The following is a 15973-nucleotide window of genomic DNA, read 5'->3' as shown; positions in this document are numbered from 1 at the left end:
GTCAAATAGTTATGATGCTGTAGAACCAGACTCAAATTCTGCTCTTTTCATTCCAAGTTCAATGCTCATTTCCCCAAGTCACATTGATCTCTTCTAGAATTTAATGACCAGAAGAGGTAACAAGAGGTCATTTCCTAATATTAAAAAGCATGCGTTTGAAAATCCCCTAAGTATGTAATTCATAAACACATAATCCAGAGCCAACTACTTGTCATATCTGTCCTGGGAAGTTGTTTGTGAGGAAATGTGATATTTCCCTCCACTTTACTAAGTAAAATGTTAGGGCCCAGTGGTTTATGACAAGCCAAAAGGTTGTGTTGAGAAAAAAACTTCTCCTCTTCCACCTTTGGTCCAATATTTGGGGGCTTGCAAATTAACTGACAATAGATTAACAAGAGAAAAGACAAAGGTTATTTACAAGCGTGCTCGCCATTGCAGAATATCCCAAAGTAAAGTTTTATATATGTCACCTTAATAAAAGGCGGGGTTTTGGGACTTCAGTGGGAAAGTATAGAAGGTTCTATTGGGCTTTTTGATGGTAATAGTAATGGGTGGTCTATCTTAATGACAACTGAATTCCCAGGAAACTCTCACTCAAGGAAGTTACTGGGAACTGCATTTTCAGGAGGCTTTGTTTTAGTGTGATAAAGGAAGTTCAGGTAAGATTTATATCTGTATCTTTTGCAGCTCAAATGTTTCTACTTTACAGTGGTCTTTATACCCACTCTGGAGGTCTAAGTTGGCCCCCACAGTTATATTCCAAGAGATAAGATTAAGACCAAAGGGTCACATCTCATTTCACTCTGCTCTAATTAAATAATAATTGGTGTTGTAGGTTTTTTCCTCCCTTCTTCCCTCACTACGCTGTAGTCCTTCAGGTTAGGAACTGTGTTTGTCATAGCCATTTTTTTTTTTTTTTTTTTTTGAGACTGAGTCTCCCTCTGTTGCCCAGGCTGGAGTGCAGTGGCACTGTCCCAGCACCACTGCAACCTCTGCCTCCCAGGTTCAAGCGATTCTCCCGCTTCAGCCTCCTGAGTAGTTGGGATTGCAGGTGCCTGACACCATGCCCGGCTAATTTTCTTGTGTCTTTTTTGTAGAGAGGGGCTTTCGCCATGTTGACCAGGCTGGTCTCAAATTCCTGACCTCAAGTGATCTGCCCACCTTAGCCTTCCAAAGTGTTGGGATTACAGACATGAACCACTGCAGCTGGCCTGTCATAGTCGTCTTTGTATCCTGGCATCTTGCACAGTGCCTGGCACATGGTACTATATATATTGAATGAATGAAGGAGTGGGTTGAAATACTTACTTAGGTGTGAAACTTATTTCCTTGAATTCTCCAATCCCCAGCTGCCCTTCAGAACCAGCTCCCCATGCGAAGACCCTTCCTTTGTGGCACACAGCCAGGGAGTGCTCCTTCCCGCAGCTCACAAGATCAACAATTAGGGTTTCCAATGCCTGAATTGGTTCTTTGGGAAACAAAACAAAACATCCCCCAACCACCACTGCAGATTATTAATTTAACACAAGTTTAAGACAACACTTTTCTTCAAAAAGAAGGATCATCCAGATTTCTTGTCTCCTCCAATGGTCTTTTGAATCAAGACCTTAAGTCCATTCTAAATGTCTGAAGGAAGTAAATTCAACGTATGTTACCCTGTCTTTATAGGATACAGCTCTGTTAAAATAATCAACAGGGAGACTATCAGGTTGAGATGGCTCCAGCACCTTGGGTTCCTGCCTAAGCAAACCAAAACCCAACTCAGAGTGATTGATCATAGCCTAGGAAAATGAAACTTAAGGTTAACCAATCAGAAACCACGAACTAACACCTAACTAGAGACTTTACCAACCAGAAACTGCTGACTACTTCAAACAAGGGACTTTCCACTTTAACCAATCAAGTATTTTCTTTGTCTTGCTTCCTGGAACACGTTATCAAAGGTTCCCCCTGGCATCTCCTTGCACCTCCCTTAGTGGAGCCCAACTGCTTGAGGTCTGGTGCTGCTCAATTCATGAACTGCTGAATGTTCAAATTGACTCTTAAAAACATTTAATTACCCAAGTCTATCTTTTAATGGCTGTTATTTAAAGGAGTAGGCATCACGGAGGGGGTAACTTCTAGGGACTATGACACATGACCAAATGTTTCTCTAGCAAAACCTAGCAAAATAAAGGGACCCAGAAAAAAGTTGGGATCTCCTCCATTTTGCTATTCTGTCTTCCCACCCTAAACACTGAAAGCAGTGAATCCCTTGCTCGGAAGGAAATTGGAAGGGAGCCTACCTCATGAGTGTGAGAGGCAGGTGCTGGATCCTCTTACAATGAAAAGTGAAAAATATGCCCCTATGGAGGCCCTAAATATGCCCACAAATGAAAACCGGATCACATTTCCCTACAAGCCAATCTAAACTGCTTTCCCAAGGTGTCTGTCTCTGAATTATTAGAGGTTTGGAGTTGAGAACATCATACCAGTAAAGTTTATGCAACATTTAAGATTTTGTTTTTCCTTTTATCTTTGTAATCTTATCTTTTTCAACTATTTACTGTCAATTTATGCAAGGTTAAAATTTCCCAAAGATTCATGCACTCACAAAGATAGAAATTGGTACCATTTTTCTGGAGAACAATTTGGCGTTAAGTATCATGTTGCCCTTCATTTCCAAATGAAGGTGATAAGAACTGAAAACATGCTACTTTAAAAGTTTGAGCTGAAGGCAATTGAGAATCAACAGATGCAGGAAGAGTTCTCTGCTCTCTTCTTATCTACCTAAAAGTAGGTCATAAATATCCTTTTGTGAGAAGCTCCCATCTCCGGCACCAAGAAGAGAAGGGTCGGCTAGGCGCAGTGGCTCATACCTGTAATCCCAGCACTTTGGGAGGCCGAGGCGGGTGGATCACGAGGTCAAGAGTTTGAGACCAGCCTGACCAACATGGTGAAACCCCGTCTCTACTAAAAATATAAAAATTAGCTGGGCATGGTGGTGGGTGCCTGTAATCCCTGCTACTTGGGAGGCTGAGGCAGAAGAACCGTTTGAACCGGGGAGGCGGAGGTTGCAGTGAGCCGAGATAGTGCCATTGCACTACAGCCTGGCGACAGGGCGAAACCCCATCTCAAAAAAAAAAAAAAAAAAAAAAGAAGAGAAGGGTCACCTAAGATGAAGACTTGGCACTGAGGTGAGCCTGCATAAATAAGTCTAATTAAAATAACCCTTATCTTCCATTAGATTTTCCCATATATTTTCTAGTCACTTTCCCTGAGTTCATCATCCTTTAAAGTCCAAACCCCCTTTTCTTTGTTAAACATGGTACACAAGCTCCTAAGTCGAAGCACTTGAGTTTCACTTCTATTCTGTAAATTCCCACGCATGTAAATTCCCCTATATGTAAAAGATTAATAAAATTGTATGCTTTTTCTCCTGTCAATCTGTCTTTTGTCAGTTAAGTTTGCAGGACCCAGCCGCTGAACCTAAGAGGGTAGAGGGAAAATTTTCCTCCTCCACACACCTTTTGAAACTATTCTCAGCAGGTCATCAGAAATGTAGTCAAATATTTGCTTACGAGAATATCAATCAGTATTATTTATAAAAGCCCCTAGTGGGAAACAATCTAATTTCCACAAAAAGAGAATAATTATGGTACTCTCAGAGTTTAGAATGTTATGCAGCAATTTAAAACATATTTTCAAAACATACACAATAAAAGGGTAATATGTTCATAAGATTATGCTTGATGAAAACACAATGTACAGAGTTGTATAAATACTGCATATACAAATCTATAGACGTGATTTTTATAAAGATTAAATATGTACATAGAAAAAAGTAGACAAGGAGAAAATGCATCAAAATGTTAGGAGTTATCTTTGGGTGTTGGAGCTACGGTGATTGCTTTCTCGTATTTCTACAATAATCCATAACGATTATTGTATTATCTCACATATATAATATATATATTTATTATTATTATGTTTTTTGAGACGGAGTCTTGCTCTTTGCCAGGCTGGAGTGCAGTGGCGCGATTTCGGCTCACTGCAACCTCTGCCTCCCGGGTTCAAGCGATTCCCCTGCCTCAGCCTCCCAAGTAGCTGGGACTACAGGCGCTCGCCACCACGCCCAGTTAATTTTTTGTATTTTAGTAGAGACGGGGTTTCATCATATTGGCCGGGATGGTCTCGATTTCCTGACCTCGTGATCCGCCCGCCTCGGCCTCCCAAAGTGCTGGGATCACAGGCGAGAGTCACTGCGCCCGGCCTATTATATGTATTTTTTTTATATTTTATATATATATATATATATGTATATTTTAATGCCCCAGTGTATTTCTAAGGGAGATACGGGTGTCCGACCCACAAACCACGTTTGTAAGGTCAGGCTGCCTTCTCCAGGTAGAACCGCGCAGGCGAGGATTTATCTGCAAGGCAAGCCGGAGGGACCACATCTCTTTCCAGAGCAGCGCTGACCAGGTTAGTTTCGGCTCTCAGTTTCGCTTTGAACTTGAATTGGAAACCGAAACAAATCCGAGGGGCGTCGGGAAAACGAAACTGAGGAAGTTGCTCTTCGGTAGCACAGGGAACCATTTTCCCGGTTCCTGTGGCTCTTCGGGCCCCGAGGAATCCGAGGCTCCCAGCACCCCTCCCTGCCTGGCCCGCGGCGCCCAGCATCTCAGCCGCTCCCTGCACCTGGGCCCCCGCGCCCCTCACCCGGGTCCCAGCTCTCCGCACCCGGTTCCCTGCGCCCGGTACCCAAGCCCCCGCGCCCATGTACTGGGGTCCTCACACCTTGCACCTGGGGCCCCGCGCTCACCTGGCAGCTCCCCGCGCTGCGCGCCCCTGCGGCCCAGCTGACCCCTGCTGTTGTCTCCGCACGAGAGGACCCTGTGGTTGGTCAGCAGCAGCAGAGAGTGGCGCTCCCCGCTGGCCGCCTGCAGTAGCTCAGCCCCGGGGCTGCCCGCCGTCCTCCGGCGCTGCAGCTCCCGGGAGTCGGCGCCCCAACAGAAGTACATCCCGCTTCTACGCCCTGTCGCCTACTCCGGATTCCGTCGGTCCCGCTGCGACAGGCTCCCGAACGCTGGTGACTGGGTGCGCGATGATTTCCTGAATATCAAGAGACTCACCCTGTCTTCAACCCGCCCCAGGGGCGCAGCCCTGGCCCCATGTCAGCTCTCGCTGCCTGAACTTCAAGTGCTGAAGAGCAGAGAGGGCGTCCCCGGGAATGAAACTGAGTTTACATCCTAAGCCATTTATGAGTCGTGAATGCCACTTTGGGCAAGTTACCTAATGATTCCGTGCTTCAGCTATCATATCTACGAAATATGGACAGCAATTCAGCAAATCTAATATGTCGGGATAATTTAATAGACACATAAAGTGTTAGAATAATACCTAGAGTGGTTAATAAAGCATCTGAGTGCCCACCTCCTTCCAGACCTTTTTTGGCACTGAAAATATGTTTGTTTTTTGTTTGTTTGTTTGAGACGGAGTGTCGCTCTGTTGCCCAGGCTGGAGTGCAGTGGCACCATCTCGGCTCACTGCAACCTCCACCTCATGGGTTCAAGCCGATTCTCTTGCCTCGGCCTCCCGAGTAGGTGGGATTGCAGGCATGCGCCACGAAGCCCGACTTAATTTTTGTATTTTTAGTAAAGATGGGGTTTCACCATGTTGGCCAGGCTGGTCTCGAACTCCTGACCTCAAGTGATCCACCCCTCAGCTTTCCAAAGTGCAGGGATTACAGGCGTGAGCCTCTGGGCCCGGCCTGAAAATACAATTAGTGAAAGACAAGATCCTCTTGATGCGTTTACATTCTCCTGAGGGAAAGAGAACATAAACAGATAAACACATAGTGTAATATCAAGGGGCAACGAAAAATACAACAGGAACCAGAGGGTGGAGGCGGAAGGCACTGGTATTTGAGATGATATTAGGGAAGATCTCTCTGATGAAGTGATATTTGTGCAGAGAGCTGAGGGGACATGGGAAATGAGGGAATGAGTCGTGATCACACCTAAGGGCAGAGGATGAAAAGAAGCAGTTGGAAAGTTTTGAATAGAGAAGAGCCATGATCTGACTTCAGTTTTTAAAGATTCATCTGGCTGCTGTGTGAAAAATAATAGGACAAAAATGGAAGCGGAAAGCCAGTTAGCAGAGACTACTTCAGAGTTCAGGTCAGGTGATATCCTAGAAGGGAAGAGAGGAGAAATTATTAGATTCAAGACGTGTTTTGAAAGTAAGAGTCCACAGATTTGATGATGGATTAGAAATTGGGGGGAAAGAAGAAAAGGGATTAGGGATTACTCCAGGGTTGGCTTTAGGGGTTACTCCAAGGTAAACCCTACTGGACTGGAAACCCTGAGGAAAGTGCAGGTTTAAGCTATGTGTGTCTGGAATACAGATTGGTAATGATAACTGTGAGATGCTTGTTAATCAAGAAGGCAATAGGATAAACTGTTTTGGAGTTGTAGAGAGAAGCTTGGGTGTAGTCAGAAAATTGGGAGCCATCAGTGTAGAGATGATGCTTAAAGCCAGATGGCTGAATGAGAACACCCAGGGGGTGAATGTGGTGACAATGTAGCAGAGGCTAGAGGACTGATCATAGGAGGAAAACCAGGAGGAGGAGTTATAGACAGAGCAAGTAACGAATAAGGGAAGGACCAACTCTGTCAATTTCTTGTGGAGCAAGGTAAGGATTGAGCACTGATTTTTATTTATTTGTTTGTTTGTTTGTTTGAGATAGAGTTTCCGCTCTTGATGCCCAGGCTGGAGTGCAATGGCGCGATCTCAACTCACAGCAACCTCCGCCTCCCAGGTTCAAGCGATCCTCCTGCCTTAGCCTCCCAAGTAGCGGGACTACAGGCGCGTGCCACTACGCCCAGATAACTTTTGTATTTTTTGAAGAGATGGGGTTTCATCATGTTGCCCAGGCTGGTCTTGAACTCCTGACCTCAGATGATCTGCCTACCTCAGCCTTCCAAAGTGCTGTGATTATAGGCCACCACGTCCCGCTGAGCACTGGTTTTTAGATTTGGTAACTTTGACAATGTTAGCCATCATCAGCATTATTGATTTTTTTTTAAAAGAAACTATTATAGAACCTGTTTATATAATTTCAATTCACCACTCTTCATGACCATGTTTCAAGTTCTTTAAAGAGAAGAACAAATGTTCTTTATTTTTCTACCTCAAGAGTACCTGGAACTTGGTAGATGCTAATAAGGGTATGTCGGACAATTGGATTGATGAGTAGTGAGTCAGTGAATAGTATTAGTATTTCTGGTTCTGTTTTGCTGTATACCAAATATAACCTTTTTCTGAATAGTAATTTCTTAATGTTTATTTCTTTTCTCAAGCACAAAATGTAGGAGTTTGGTATTATTACCATAAGACACTGAGCCCTCATGTTAAGTTATTTCTTTAAAAAAAAATTTTTTTTTTTGAGACAGAGTCTCACTTTGCCACCCAGGCTGGAGTGTAGTGGCATGATCTCAGCTCACTGCAACCTCCACCTCCCCGATTCAAGCGATTCTCCTGCCTCAGCCTCCCGAATAGCTGAGATTACAGGCGGGCACTATCACACCTGGCTAATTTTTGTATTTTTCATAGAGATAGGGTTTCACCATGTTGGCCAGGCTGACCTCGAACTTCTAACCTCAAGTGATCCGCCTGCCTCAGCCTCCCAAAGTGCTGGGATTACAGGCGCGAGCCACCACTCTTGGCCTAAAAAATCTTTTATTGATACATAATAGATGCACATGTTTTGGGGGTACATATGATAATTTGACACATTATCAAATTGGGATATCTATCGCCTTAAATAATTTATCTTGGGCTAGGCACAGTGGCTCATGCCTATAATCCTAGCACTTTAGGAGGCTGAGATGGGAGGATCGCTTGAGCTCAGGAGTTGGAGACCAGCCTGGGCAACATGGTGAAACCCCATCTTTACAAAAAATAGCTGGGTGCAGTGGCACATACCTGTAGTCCCAGCTACATGGGAGGCTGAGGTGGGAGGATTGCTTGAGCCTGGAGCCTGGGAGGTGGAAGGTGCAGTGAGCCCAGATCGTGCCACTGCACTCCAGCCTGGGCGACAGAGCCAGACCCTATCTCAAAAAAAAAAAAAAAAAAAGGAACATTCAAATTATTATTGGCTAGTGGTTTTGAAATGTACCTATAGTCATTCTACTGAGCTATTGAACCAGGTCTTATTTCTTCTATCCAACTGTATATTTGTACCCATTAATCAACCTCTCTTCATTTTCCTCACCCCTACCCCTACTCTTCCTGGGCTCTGGTTACCAACAATGTACTCCTTATCTTCATGAGATTCACTTTTTTTTTTTTTTACTCTCTGACATATGAGTGAAAACACGTGATAATTGTCTTTCTGTGCTTGGCTTATTTCACTTAACATAATGACCATTCCACCCATGTTGCTGCAGAAATGACAGAATTCCATTCTTTTTTTATGGCTGAACAATATTTCATTATGTATATGTACCACATTTTCTTTATCCATTCATCTATTGATGGGCACTTAGCCTGATTCCAAATTTGGGTTATTGTGAATAGTACTGCAGTAAATGTGGGAGTGCAGATGTCTCTTTGATATATTGATTTCCTTTCTTTTGTATATACACAGAGTAGTGAAATTGCTGAATCATATGGTATTTCTATTTTTAGTTTTTTGAGGAACCTCCATACTGTTCTCCATAGTGGCTGTACTAATTTACATTCCCACCAACAATGTATGAAATGTACACCAACAGTGTACGTTTCTTTACATCCTCACCTGCATTCCTTATTCCCTATCTTTTGGTAAAAGCCATTCTAGCTGTGGTGAGATGATATCTCATGGTTTTGATTTGCTTTTCTACGATGATTAGTGATGTTGAGCATTTTTTCTTATACTTGTTGGCCATTGGTATGTCTGCTTTTGAGAAATGTCCATTCAGATCATTTGCCCTTTTAAAATCAGATTTTTTTTTGCTGTTCAGTTATCTGAGCTTCTTATAATAATATGGTTATTAATCCCTTGTCAGACAGATAGTTTACAAATATTTTTCTCCCATTCTGTGGGTTGTCTCTTCACTTTGTTGATTGTTTCCTTTGCTGTGGAGAAGCTTTTTCGCTTAATGTAATCTCACTGGTCTATTTTTGCTTTTGTTTCCTGTGTTTTTGAGATCTTCCACAAAATTTTTTGCCCAGACCAATGTCCCCAAGCATTTCCTCAATGTTTTCTTCTAGTAGTTTCATGTCTTATATTGTCTTTAATTAACTTTGATTTGATTTTTGTATATGGGTCTAGTTTCTTTCTTTCTTTTTTTTTTTTCTGAGACAGAGTTTTGTTCTTGTCTCCCAGGCTAGAGTGCAATGGCACGATCTCTGCTCACTGCAACCTCCACCTCCCAGGTTCAAGCAATTCTCCTGCCTCAGCCTCCTGAGTAGCTGCGATTACAGGCCTCTGCCATCACACCCGTCTAATTTTTATATTTTTAGTAGAGACAGGGTTTCGCCATGTTGGCTAGGCTGGTCTCGAACTCCTGATCTCAGGTGATCCATTCGCCTCGGCCTCCCAAAGTGCTGGGATTACAGGTGTGAGCCACCACGCCTGGCCAGGGGTCTAGTTTCATTCTTCTGCATGCAGAAGTTTTCCCAGCACCATTTATTGAAGAGACTGTCCTTTCTCCATTATATATTTTTGGCATCTTTGTCAAAAATGAGTTGGCTCTAAGTGTGCGGATTTATGTCTGAATTCTATATTCTGTTCCATTGATCTGTGTATCTGTTTTTATACTAATATGCTGATTTGGTTACTAGCTTTGTAGTACATTTTGAAGACAGGTAGGGTGATGCCTACAGCTTTGTTCTTATGCTTATTGCTTTGGCTGTTAATGGTCTTCTATTTAAAAAATAATAATAATAACTTTTATTTCCCTGAAAAAAGTCATTGGAATTTTGATGGGAATTGCATTAAATCTATAGATTGCTTTGGATAATATAGATATTTTAACAATATTGAATCTTTGAATCCATAAGCATTAAACATCTTTCTACTTTTTGTCTTTCCTTTCTTCCTTTCCTCTCTTTCTTTCTCTCCCTTTCTCTGTCTCTTCCTCTCTTTCTTTCTTCTTTCTGAGTCTCACTCTGCCACCAAGGCTGGAGTGCAGTGGCACCATCTCGGCTTACCACAACCTCCACCTCCTGGGTTCAGGAGATTCTCATGCCTCAGTCTGCCAAGTAGCTGAGATTACATGCGTGTGCCATCACGCCTGGCTAACTTTTGTATTTTTACTACAGACAGGGTTTCACCATGATGGTTAGGTTGGTCTCAAACTCCTGGCCTCAAGTGATCCACCTGCCTCAGCCTCCTAAAGTGCTGGGATTATAGGTTTGAACCACCATGCCCAGCCCCTCTTCAATTTCTTTAATCAGTGTTTTATAGTTTTCTTTGTATAGATCATTTTGGTTAAATTGATTTTTAATTATTTTATATTCTTTTAGCTATTGTAAATGGAATTGCTTTCTTGAATTCTTTTTTATATTGTTTGCTGTTGGTTTATATAAATGCTACTGGTTTTGTATGTTGATTTTGTATCATGTCACTTTAATGAATTTGTTTATCAGTTGTTTTTGGTGGAGTCGTTGGGTTTCCTAAATATAATATCATGTCATCTGTGAACAAGACGAATTTAACTTCTTTCTTTCCAATTTGGATGCTCTTTATTTCTTTCTTTTGCCTAATTGCTTTGGCCAGAACTTTCAGTATTATGTTGAATAAAAATGGTGAAAGTGGGCCAGGCGCGGTGGCTCACACCTGTAATCCCAGCAATTTGGGAACCTGAGGTAGGTGGATCACCTGAGGTCAGGAGTTTGAGATCAGCCTGGCCAACATGGTGAAACCCTGTCTCTACTAAAAATACAACAATTAGCCTGGTGTGGTGGTGCATGCCTGTAATCTCAACTACTCGGGAGGCTGAGGAAGGAGAATCCCTTGAACCTGTGAAGCAGAGGTTGCATTGAGCTGAAATCACGCCACTGCACTCCATTCTGGGTGAAAGAGTAAGACCTTGACTCAAACAAACAAACAAAAAACAAAAAAGGTGAAAATGGGCACCCTTGTCTTATTTCAGATCTTAGAGGAAAGGTTTTCCAGTTTTTCAGTTCAGTATGATATTGGCTGTGGGTTTGTCATATATGGCTTTTATTATTTTGAAATACGTTCCTTCTATACCCAGTTTTTTGATTTTTTATCATAAAGGAATGTTGAATTTTATCAAATGCTTTCTCAGCATCTATTGAAATGATCATATGGTTTTTGTTCTTGCTTCTGTTAATGTGATATATCACGTTTATTGATTTTTGTATGTTGAACCATCTTTGCTTCCCTGGGATGAATCCTACTTGATTACTGTGAATAATCTCTTTAATGTGTTGTTGAATTTGGTTTGCTTGTATTTTGTTGAGGATTTTCGTATCTATGTTTATCAGGCATATTGGCCCGTAGTTTTTGTTGTTGTGTCCTTGTCTGGTTTTGGTATCAGGGTAATGCTGGCCTAGTAAAATGAGTTTGAAAGTATTCTCTCCTTTTTCATTTTTTTTTTTAACAGAGTTTGAGTAGGATTGGTATTAGTTCTTTAAGTGTTTGGTAGAATTTAGTAGTGAAGCTGTCAGGTTGTCGGCTGTTTGATGGGAGATTTTTTAAATTATGGCTTTGATCTTGTTACTTGTTACTGGTTTGTTGAAGTTTTCTATTTCTTCGTGGTTCAGTCTTGGTAGATTGCATTTGTCCAGGAACTTATTCATTTCTTCTAGGTTTTCCAATTTGTTGGCATGTAGTTTTTCATAATAGTCTCTAATGATTCTTTGCATTTCTGTGGTCTTAGCTGTTATGTTTCCTTTTTCATTTCTGATTTTATTTATTTGGGTCCTCTCCCTTTTTTTCTTAGTCTAGCTAAAGTTTTGTCAATTTTATCTTTTCGAGAAAACTTTTTGTTTTGTTGATCTTCTGTAATTTTTTTAGTCTCAATTTCATTTATTTCTGCTCTGATATTTATTGTTTCTTTTCTGCTACTAATGTTGGGTTTGGTTTGTTCTTGTTTTTCTGGTCTCTTGGGGTACATTTTTTAGCTTGTTTATTTGATGTCTTTTTAGTTTTTTGGCATAAACCTCTCTCTTAGTACTGCTTTTGCCATATCACATAGATTTTGGTATGTTGTATTTCCATTTTCATTTGTTTTAAGAAATTTTTTAATTTCCTTCTTAATTTCTTCATTGACCCATTGGTCATACAGGAGCATGTTGTTTGTGTTTCCATGTGTTTGTGTAGTTTCTGAGGTTCTTGTTATTGATTTCTAGTTTTATTCCACTGTGATCACAAAAGACACGATATAATTTTTACTTTTTAAAATTTGTTGAGTCTTATTTTGTGGCCTAAGATATGGTTGACCTTGGAGAATGTTTCATATGCTCAGACTGTAAGAGTTTGATATTATCAATATAAGACACTGAAACCTCATATTGTTATTTCTTAAAAGAAAATCTACTGAATAACTAAAATGTAAGCGCATTGTACTCATTTTGTATTCCCAGCACCTAGCACAGTGTCTGCCAAATTTAAAAAAAAAAAAACTGAATAAATGTTAGTGAGGTAAGTGAATAAAATGTATATTAAAGAAATTGAGCACATCTTTTTTTTTAAGAAAGATAATTTTCACTTAATCTGTGTTCACGCACTTGGAAACAGAAGGTCCGATATTTTGAGTACTTACCATGTGTTGATGATTTTATATAAAATATCTAATTCTTTCATCACCTTTCCTTAGTTAAGATTCTCCAGCCTGGCCAATATGGCAAAACCCCGTGTCTACTAAAATACAAAAATTAACCAGGTGTATTGGAGGGCGCCTGTAATCCCAGCTACTCGACTTGCGAGGCTGAGGTATGAGAATCACTTGAACCTGGGAGGCGGAGGTTGCAGTCAGCTGAGACGGCGTCATTGCTCTACAACCTGGGTGACAGTGAGACTCTGTCTCAAAAAAAAAAAAAAAAAAAAGATTCTTTTGGTTGCAGGTGACAGAAAATATAGCCCAAGCTCACTTAAGCAAAAGGGAAATTTACTTGTAGATTGCATTATTATTTTTCAAAAAACTTTGCTGCCCCTCTCCACCCTGTGACATCAATCTTGACCATGTGATTTGTTCTGGCCAATTATATGCAAGTGGGAAGCAAGCAACTTCAGGCAGATAGTTTAGAGCGAGCACTTCTTTTCCTACTTTTCTTTTCCTCCGTTACAACAGGTGATTTTCTAGAGAGAGATTGCTCTATTTTACTGAGTCCCAGATTAAAAACAACAATTAAGCAGAGCTGCAGGTAGCCCATGTAGCATCAGCAAGAGATAATTTTTGTTGTTGTAAGCACGTGAGCATTTAGGAGGTATTTATGATTACAGCACAACTGTTTATTATTAAAGTCAAGTAACTGAAAAATCCACCAGAATGGCTGATTACAGGCACTACTGAAAACAAGGACTTAACCAATGTCCTTAATGACTCCATTTCTCTGTCTCTTCACTCCCCCTCTTGCTATGAGGGCTTCATCTTCAGGCTCCACGCAGTCTATCTTGCAGTTCCAGGAGCTCCTCTGAGACTGCAAGAGGGTTACAGCAGCTCTAAACTTTATATATATCCAGCTCTCAGCTTCACAGCCTGTGTACAGAAAAAAATCTGCTCAAAAGTCTTCACCCGATTTGGGTCATATGTCTACCCCTGAGGCAATCACTGTGGAAGCCAATGGGGTAGTCAGTCTACCTTGTGGATCAGGATGGAATCTCATCCATGCACTTTCTGAGCGGAGTAGGCAGATCCCAGATGAAAGGCATGTTGCTGGAAGAAAGCTGAGACAGATGCTAAGGAGTTAAGCAACACGACTTTCTATATCAATCATGCAAAATAAGTATTATTATTATTATTCTCATTTTTGAGGGTAAGGAATTAAGGCTCAGAGAGTTTAGGTAACTTGCTTGAAGTTACATGATGTGTATAAATGGCAGGGTTTGTTTTTTTTTTTTTAGATGGAGTCTCACTCTATCACTCACCCAGGCTGGAGTGCAGTGGTGTGATCTCAGCTCACTGCAACTTCTGCCTCCCAGGTTCAAGCGATTCTTCTGCCTCAGCCTCCCAAGTAGCTGGAATTACAGGCAGGTGCCACGACGCCCAGCTAATTTTCGTATTTTTAGTAGAGACAGGGTTTCACCATGTTGGCCAGGCTGGTCTTGAACTCCTGACCTCAAGTGATCCACCTGCCTCAGCCTCCCAAAGTGTTGGGATTACAAGTGTTAGCCACTGCACTGGCCTAAATGGTAGGATATTAACACTGATCCATTTGACTAGAAAGCCTGTTTAATTTTTACTAAAGTCTTAGAACACTCTTTATTCCCTGATCTTTCCTTTCATGCCCCCTAGTGGTACTTCCTTAAAACCATTCCAGCTAAAAACCTCCAATTCATCTTACATTTTCTTGCCACTGCAAAACTCTCAGGCCAGGGGCGGTGGCTCACACCAGTAATCCCAAAAATTTGGGAAGTCAAAGGGGAGGATAGCTGGAGCCCAGGAGTTCAAGACCAGCTTGGGCAACAAGGCAAGACCCTGTCTATACAAAAAATCGAAAAGTTAGCCTGGCGTGGTGGCACACACCTATGGTCTCAGCTACACGGGAGGCTGAAGCAGGAGGATCACTTGAGCCCAGGAGGTCAAGGCTGTAGTGAGCTGTGTTCACTCTGCTGCACTCTAGCCTGGGTGACAGAGCAAGACCCTGCTTCAAAAAACAAAAAAGGAAAACCCTCCCCTAATGGATTAATTGCTGATTGGCTGATATCATCAATATCCCATTTTCTATCTACTTCTTTCTGTCTCCATCACTCCTACCAGAGTTGAGGTCTTTGGCAACAACATCTCAAATGTCTCTATATCTAACAACTGGCATCACAAATAGATCCTTTTTATCCTCCTGAGTGCTGCCTGTGGAAAACACAGGTCTGATCACATCACTTATTTTTCTTAATGGTTGTAGGCCTTTTGCCTACAGAAAAACAAAGAAAACAAAATCCTTTGCATATAATTAAAGGCCTTCTATTATCCACTTGTAACCAACCTTTCTATATTTATCTCACTGACTGTTATAGTTATATATATCCTCCCCCACCCCACCACACATACACAGGGACTACTGTCAAAATGAACTACTTGCCTTTTCATGCTTGCTTTTTCCTAAATCGATGCCTCTATTCATTCTGTGGTTTCTCTGTGGAATTTCCTTTTCCTCATTTCTTTTTATGAAAAAACATGTCTTAAATGTCTCATCACTGTGAAGCCTTTTTTTTCTTTCTTTCTTTTTTTTTTTTTTCTTTCTGAGACAGGGTCTTACTGTGTTTCCCAGGCTGGAGTGCAGTGGTGCAATCACGGTCACTGCAGCCTCGATCTCCTGGGTGCAGGTGATCCTCCCATCCCAAGCCTCCCAAGTAGCTGGGACTACAGGTGCATGTCACCACGCCTGACCAATTTTTAAATTTTTTGTAGAGACAGGGTCTCACTATGTTGCCCAGGCTGGTCTAGAGCTCTTGGCCTCAAGTAATTGTCCAGCCTCAGCCTCCCAAAGTGCTGGGATTACAGGTGTGAGCCATCACGCCCACCCTTGTGGGAGCGTTTCTTAGATTCCACCACATAAATTGCTCCTTTTTCTAGGCTCTATAACAAATAATGTCTTTTGTACACATTCTGATATGGTTTGGCTGTGTCGCCACCCAAATCTCAAATTGTACTCCCATAATTCCCACGTTTTATGGAAGGGACTGGGTGGGAGGTAATTGAATCATTGGAGTGGGTCTTTCCTGTGTTGTTCTCGTGATAGTGAATAAGTTTCATAAGATCTGATGGTTTTATAAAGGGGAGTTTCCCTGCACGTGCTCTCTCTCTTCCCTGCTGCC

At 41.7% G+C, this 15973-nt stretch overlaps 1 protein-coding gene across 2 annotated transcripts in view; it reads right to left on the bottom strand.

The window, feature by feature from the left end:
• Positions 1–5253, bottom strand: part of HERC6 (HECT and RLD domain containing E3 ubiquitin protein ligase family member 6) — a 63829-nt gene extending 58576 nt beyond the window's left edge. Inside the window, exons 1-2 of one of the 2 annotated variants that reach the window (XM_019025378.4) lie at positions 4805–5253; positions 1309–1468 (exon numbers count right to left, since the gene is read on the bottom strand). In XM_019025378.4, coding sequence (XP_018880923.2) covers positions 1309–1468; positions 4805–5003 — 359 coding nt within the window. In that variant the 5' untranslated portion in view covers positions 5004–5253. The remainder of the gene's footprint in view (positions 1–1308; positions 1469–4804) is intronic. The other variant, XM_055384643.2, reaches the window with a different exon arrangement.
• Positions 5254–15973: the final 10720 nt, after the last annotated feature.

This window comes from Gorilla gorilla, chromosome 3 (genome assembly GCF_029281585.2).
Source record: "Gorilla gorilla gorilla isolate KB3781 chromosome 3, NHGRI_mGorGor1-v2.1_pri, whole genome shotgun sequence".
NCBI lineage: Eukaryota > Metazoa > Chordata > Mammalia > Primates > Hominidae > Gorilla > Gorilla gorilla.
The sequence above is the reverse complement of the archived record's forward strand: the minus strand, read 5'-3'. Positions and strand labels throughout refer to the sequence as shown.